General features: G+C 40.5%; 1 protein-coding gene across 8 annotated transcripts in view; it reads left to right on the plus strand.

Moving 5' to 3' along the window:
- FAT3 (FAT atypical cadherin 3) overlaps positions 1 to 6,800 on the plus strand; it is a 452,006-nt gene that overhangs the window by 314,012 nt on the left and 131,194 nt on the right. For all 8 annotated transcript variants that reach the window (XM_052669203.1, XM_052669235.1, XM_052669218.1 and 5 more), the window contains one exon: positions 1,716 to 1,777. In XM_052669203.1, the coding sequence (XP_052525163.1) occupies positions 1,716 to 1,777 (62 nt within the window). The remainder of the gene's footprint in view (positions 1 to 1,715; positions 1,778 to 6,800) is intronic.

Genomic DNA, 6,800 nt, shown 5'->3' on the forward strand with positions numbered 1-6,800 from the left:
TTCCCCATTCAAAGAAATGTTTTGTGTGGAGGAAACTCAAATCTGACCTTTAAATCTCTACTGAGAAAAAGTAAAAACTAACCTGTGTTCATAGAGCAGTGTGCATCGCTTTTCTTGAGGGAACTTGTAAAGTACTTCATTTTTTTTACTTGCTATACATCTTACAAGACGTTAATCATTTCTGAAAGCACAGCATAGAATCATAGAATCATAGAGTCACAAGTTTGGAGAGGACCTACAATATCATCTAGTCCAACCAACTTCATTACCATTGTTACCACAAGCACTAAACCATATCACGCAGCACGTCATCCAGATGCCTCTTGGACACTGCCAGGGACGGCGACTCCACCACCTCCCTGGGAGGCCGTTCCAGTGCCTGACCACTCTCTGAGAGAAAAAGTTCTTCCTTATGTCCAATCTAAACCTCCTCTGATACAACTTGCGGCCATTTCCTCAGGTCCTGTTTGTTGCCTGGGAGAAGAGGCCAAATCCCTCCTCACTACAGCCTCCCTTCAGGAAGTTGTACAGTGCAGTGAGGTCTCCCCTGAGCCTCCTCTTCTCCAGGCTGAACATTCCCAGCCCCCTCAGCTGTTCCTCATAAGTCTTGTGCTCCAGACCCCTCACCAGTTTTGTTGCCCTTCTCTGGACACATTGCAGGGCCTCAATGTCTTTCTTGTAGTGAGGGGCCCAAAATTGAACACAGTACTCGAGGTGCGGCCTCACCAGTGCTGAGTACAGGGGGATGATCACCTCCCTGCTCCTGCTGGCCACACCATTTCTAACACAGGCCAGGATGCCGTTGGCCCTCTTGGCCACCTGGGCACACTGTCGGCTCATGTTCAGCTGAGCATCAACCAGCACCCCCAGGTCCCTTTCCTCTTCACACTCACCCAGTCACTCATCCCCAAGCCTGTAGCACTGCTGGGGTTGTTGTGGCCAAAGTGCAGGACCCGGCACTTGGCCTTGTTGAACCTCATCCCATTCACCTCGGCCCACCAATCCAGCTTATCTAGATCCCTCTGCAGGGCCTCCCCACCTTCAGGCGGATCGACACCACCTCCCAACTTGTTGCCATAAAATTGCTTTAGAAGAAAAGATATCTTGATCATACTCGTGTAATAAGATACTTTATTCAAAAGACTCAATTTGATCATGGAACAAATTGATGAAATTTTGGTACAAAATCTTTAATACCTTAGAATGATTACATTTGGAAATCATTACATATACAAGTAGTTATTACAGAAATAATCTTCTTTGTCAAGCATTCTTGGCATGAAGGTAATCAGCATCCTATCCCATTAATTGTTTAAGAACTCTGAAATATTTAATGAGTTTTTTTTATGGAAGGATCTGAGTCAAATGCAAATGATTCAATGAAGCACTTAATCATAAGACAAATAGTGATTCTTTATTAAGGTGTTTTATTCAGCATAATAAATGCAGCATGTTAAGGAGAGATGCACAGCTCACTGTTTTTCAGTTACTCTTCTCGCAGCATTTTTCTGTAAAGATTCATTGTTAGTCAGAAAGTCATAATGGCTGTGCTACAAAAGAAAAGGCTTGACAGATGTCAAGAAATCTGTGGCTGATATAGCTTCAAATAGACTTTTTCCCTTTGAGTGTTTGAAAAATGAATTTGGTCTTCTGGTCGATAGAGATATATATTTTTCAACTGGTATTGACAGTCAAATATCATTCTCTGTTCACAGGTCTGATTACAACAACATCAAGAAAATTGGATCGAGAACAGCAAGCAGAGCATTTTTTGGAGGTAAGATTAAGTGGAAAATATATGTTAAAAGGTTAACTGATTTTTGTAGTTTAAAATCACTTCTTCCTATGCCACGAAAGTGGAATTCTCCCTTCTCTCAACATATACTGACTCACACAAAGATGGGAATTGCCTGATTATACAGAGGAAAAAATACATTTTGCAATTCACAAGCATGGGAAAAAAATGAAACAAATGTGCAGAACGTTTGTTTTCCACTTCTAATCTGCTTCAGTTAAATCTTTCATGGTAGCCCTTAAGTTTTACTTGTAAGAGAGTTGTAGAATATTCCAGAGGAAAATACTTGTTCTAACAGTAGTAGTATCACCACAACCCTGCCAAGGTTTGTATGGACAGAACTTCTTGCAGCTTGAGTAACCTTGAAGTGTATGGGCACATTTCCTGTCTCTGAAGTTAAACATGTTTAGAGTTTTCATCCCAAATCTAAGATTCAGAGTATTCTGGTTGATGAAAGCAAATTTTGACCATATTCACTTTCATTGCATCTTCAGAATCAATGACTAATTCCTTAATTTTTGCTCATTGGGGCCACCAATGACAATTTTCAAATAAAAAAATTGCCCTCTGAAGAGAGTGCACCAACCACTTCCTTCATCTAATCTTAATGGAATGTTTAGAAACGGCTTCAATATAATGGGTACGGATTGAAATATTCATGTACTGGTTTACTATCTCTTTTGCACTGCTGTACACCATGGTAGTGCTTTCCTTGACTGTTCTCATGTCAGTTTGTGAAATAAGGAGCTCTTGATTCATGTTGGTACAAGTGAAATATGGCCATATTGTCCCACATCATCAATCATTACAACCATATATTCTCGGAAATTATTTTCAAATGCATACAAATTAAAAAGCGCCTGAATAAAATAGTTCCCAGTGCAGTCACTATTTCACAGCAAAATGCAGTAAAATACACTTATTTATATTCCATATTTGTTGAGGGTTCTTTTGCTAGAAATCCAAAATTGTTCTTAATTTACTACTGTACATTTTTTTATGTAGGTTTTTTCCTTGATAATTCACTGTAGATTCCCACACATTCCAGGCCATAAATAAATGGAAGGGAATAAAAGGATTTTGCCCTTGTTACGATTTATTAAATTGGAAACTGTTAAGTAATCATGTGTTCAAATAACTGCAAGCTTTCCAGTTTATACGGTCAGAGAAGTCGTAAACTGAATGAAATTGGCATTGATTTTGAAATATATATATTGATGAGAATCTTAGGTCTATAAGTCTTTTTCACATTCATGTGCTTCCCTATCAGATCGCAATGAAACATGCCACAATTACACTTGCCAGAGGATTCCTATAGTGATGGGGAATTTTTACAGCAAAAAGAAAAAAAATATATATATAATTGCTTGTAAGAATTAGAGTTTAGTTATCAATTCAATATAGGTTAATATATTCCTTCCTCTGGTTTTTGTCTCATTTGTGAAAATAACTGTCTATAAGATTCTGAAGACAGGAAGCACAATTGAGGAAAAGTATCATAGGGTGCTCCCAGCGTCATGGTGCTGATGGGTTGGTGGTCGGACTAGATGATCTTATTGGTTTTTCCCATCCTTAATGATTCTATAATTCTGTGAATGGGGAGCAGTAAAACCATATGGAAGGCAGGCTGTAGAGAAGAAAAACACCTGAATGTGGAGATTTGAGACAGTCTCATGGAGAAATGGGGGCAGGAACATGTTGTAAAACCCAGCTGGGGATGCTGTCCAGGAGAGAGATTTGGCTCGATGGCCAAATCAACCTCTTGAGCTGCTAAGGAGCACTGCCCAGCACTGCCTGTTGGAAGGGGAATTCTCTGGATCAGAACAAACAAGCTGCTAGAGTTCCAGAGCTGGGCATGCCAAGGTGTGCACATTCTTCTGACACCCTCAAAAAACATTTTATTTAATGCTTGACTTGCTGTGTTAATAACCCCCTGGGAAGGCCTTCATTGCCAAGACAACCACAATCTCCCCATGGTGCAGTATTTCCCTTCCAGCTCCATTTCATACCTTTCTCTCGGGAGTCTCTCTGCTGTAAAAGACAGCAAATTTGGCTCCCTTTGAAAAGCTCTAATAGTGCATGACCTGACAGTCTTTGGTCTCTTTTGCCCAATACGTGTGTGAAGCACTGACAGATCTTTCCTAGATACCACTTGTTAATTATTTTTAATAAGCTGTCTTTTTTTCCCCCTGAATTTGACAGGGATGCTACTTCATGTTGGCCACTGTTAACCAAGTTGATTCCATTAGCAGCAGATTAGCAGCAGTACTTCTATATCATTGCAATAATTATCTGGAAAGCAAGATGAGCTAACAGGTCGGTGCTATCAGACACCAGGTTTGGATTTTGGGTGGTCTGTGTGGAGCCAGGAGCTGGACTCAGTAATCCTAATAAGTCCCTTCCAACTCAAGATATTGTGTGATTCAACAATTCTATAAACAGGGATGATGTTAGCCCTTATTAATTTTGCATGCCATTGCTATCTCCAGGTGATGGCTTAGAGTGTCTCTTCTATGCCTGTCAGTGTCAGAGGAAACACAAGTTCTCAGCAAGGGCTCACTGTGCATTTAAACTCAGATTATCCATCTGTCTCTTCCTCCTTCCTCCCTGAATGACCTTCTTTGAAAAAAGATGTATTTCTTCTACCACATCTTTCACTTACTGTGACATTGTGGCATTGCCAACACTATTTTTTTTTCCAGCTCCCGAGTGTAGGGCTTGATTTTTTCTACACATCTATAATGTGTTGGAAAAGTGCAGGTTTTATTCAGTGCTTGGTATCAGGGAGTATTTTTCTGCTTTTGAGGGAGATTGGATGTCACTGGATTTTATGCAGGATGGTCTCTTCTTTAGTGGATTCTTACTAATGGAATGCTTCTGCCAGAAGCAGGGGAAAATGACCACTTAATTACGTTTCTGTCCCACATGAAGTAAACCAAAAGCATTTGTTTTATTTCACACACTTTCTTGAAGAATCTATAATTGGGATATGTATTGGGATAATTGGGATATACTCATCCAAAACAAGAAAGGCAGTTCTTATAGTTACCTGCTCACTTTGCAAGGAAATGAAAGCAATAATGTATTTCCAGGAGAGGTGAATTGCAGTTTTCAGGTGATCTGTATGTATTTTTTATTTTTTTTTTCCCAATAATTGAACAGATCAGCACTATGGCTATAGGCTTCCTTCTTTTCTTACTTTCACTTCTTTCTTTTTCTGGATAGATGTTGTCCGAGGGAACTGAGCTTGTTTAGCTTGGAGAAGACAAGTCTCTGGGGAGACCTCATTGTGGCCTTCCAGTACTTGAAGGGAGCATATAAACAGGGGGAAACAGCTGTTTACAAGGATGGACGGTGATAGGACAAGGGGGAATGGTTTTAAACTGAGACAGGAGAGGTTTAGGTTAGATTTTAGGAAGAAGTTTTTCACACAGAGGGTGATGATGCACTAGAACAGGCTGCCCAAGGAGGCTGTGGATGCCCCATCCCTGGAGGCATTCAAGGCCAGGCTGGATGTGGCTCTGGGCAGCCTGCTCTGGTGGTTGGTGACCCTGCACATAGCGGGGGGTTGAAACTAGATGATCATTATGATCCTTTTCAATCCAAGCCATTCTATGATTGTGTGATTCTATCTTCTTCTACCATATATTACATCAATTTACTAAAGAAAGAAATCTGAAACTGGGGAATGTGAGTGGAGTTTGAGCTGTGGAAAAACACAGAAAACAGGCTGCCATTTTTTCTTCTTACTTTTTTCTAATGCTGGTGTAATAGCTTTGCCTGCACTGATTTTTCCATGGGATTATATGCAAACAGCTACTAGAGCAATGGAGGCTCAACAGTAAGCATTCAATGCAGGATCTACAGCCTTGTATTATGTCAGCTGATTTGGAAATGTCCAGAATAGGAGTAATTCCTGGTCTGCTTTTCAATGTACATGTGCAGCTTGATAGGAGAGGATTGTTTATCCAGGCTACAGCTCATTGACTTGCTCATTCAGCCCAGAGTGTATGCTTTCTGAGTCTGAGTGATTTCTGAATGCACTGTGGGAGATGCTGGCTTACCTGAGCCTCCATCAGGGAAAATCTTTACAACACACACCCACTGCTGGACAGTTTGGTTTGCTGGGGTGCAAGATCTGCATTTAGCAAAAGAATGATCCAAAACTATTACAGCCTTCAGCGTGCAGTCCTTTGAAATGCCAGAATGTTGTGATTGGAGAGCTAAATCATCTGCAGTGAGACATGACCTCTTCATTTTCTCTGTAGAGGAATATAATGTATTGGTGCTTTTAGAGTGCTGAGGCTTTTCAGCCACCTCTTGATGACCTCACAGAACATAGGCTTTTAACTCATTTGGCCAGTTATGACAATTGTAGCCATAGCAGATCTCTGTTATTCCAAACTAGGTTTAGATTTATCGTTGTAGATTCATTCAGAAATATCTTCTGATATCTGTCATAGTGGAAAACTCACCTATTTTGAGCCTGTTGTTGGAATAAAAGTAGTAGCATGGTCAAATCTTTGCCACGGTGACAAAGCAACTGGAGACAGTAGGTTTCAAACTACTCCTATAACAGACTTAACCTTCCAAGGTCCAAATCATGTACCATAATTTATGAGGAGGAGAAATGAGAGCAGAGCACTGGCTTAATGCAGCTGATTTTTAGCCAACTTGGTATGACTGGAAGGGTGACTGTGCCTCTCAAGTGCCTTGCTGCAGCAGCAAGTCCATGTACATGAGCCTCATCCATCTTCTCACTGCCTTAGCATAGCTCTAAGAAGACTGACAGTAACAGCACAAGGGGCTGTAATGAAGATAAATTGATAAATCTGATGCGGGTGTCAGAATACATGGGCTGAATGAAACGTGTGTATTGGTTTCTGTTTACTGTAAGTACAGTAACAAGGTGCAATAAACTATTAGATGGCATGTATTTATGTGCAGTAATTACAGGAAAGAGTAATCATGTGCTGTAATTGCAGCCTTCCAAAACGATTTCAAA

This window comes from Tympanuchus pallidicinctus, unplaced genomic scaffold (genome assembly GCF_026119805.1).
Source record: "Tympanuchus pallidicinctus isolate F22 unplaced genomic scaffold, pur_lepc_1.0 scaffold11, whole genome shotgun sequence".
Classification (NCBI taxonomy): Eukaryota; Metazoa; Chordata; class Aves; order Galliformes; family Phasianidae; genus Tympanuchus; species Tympanuchus pallidicinctus.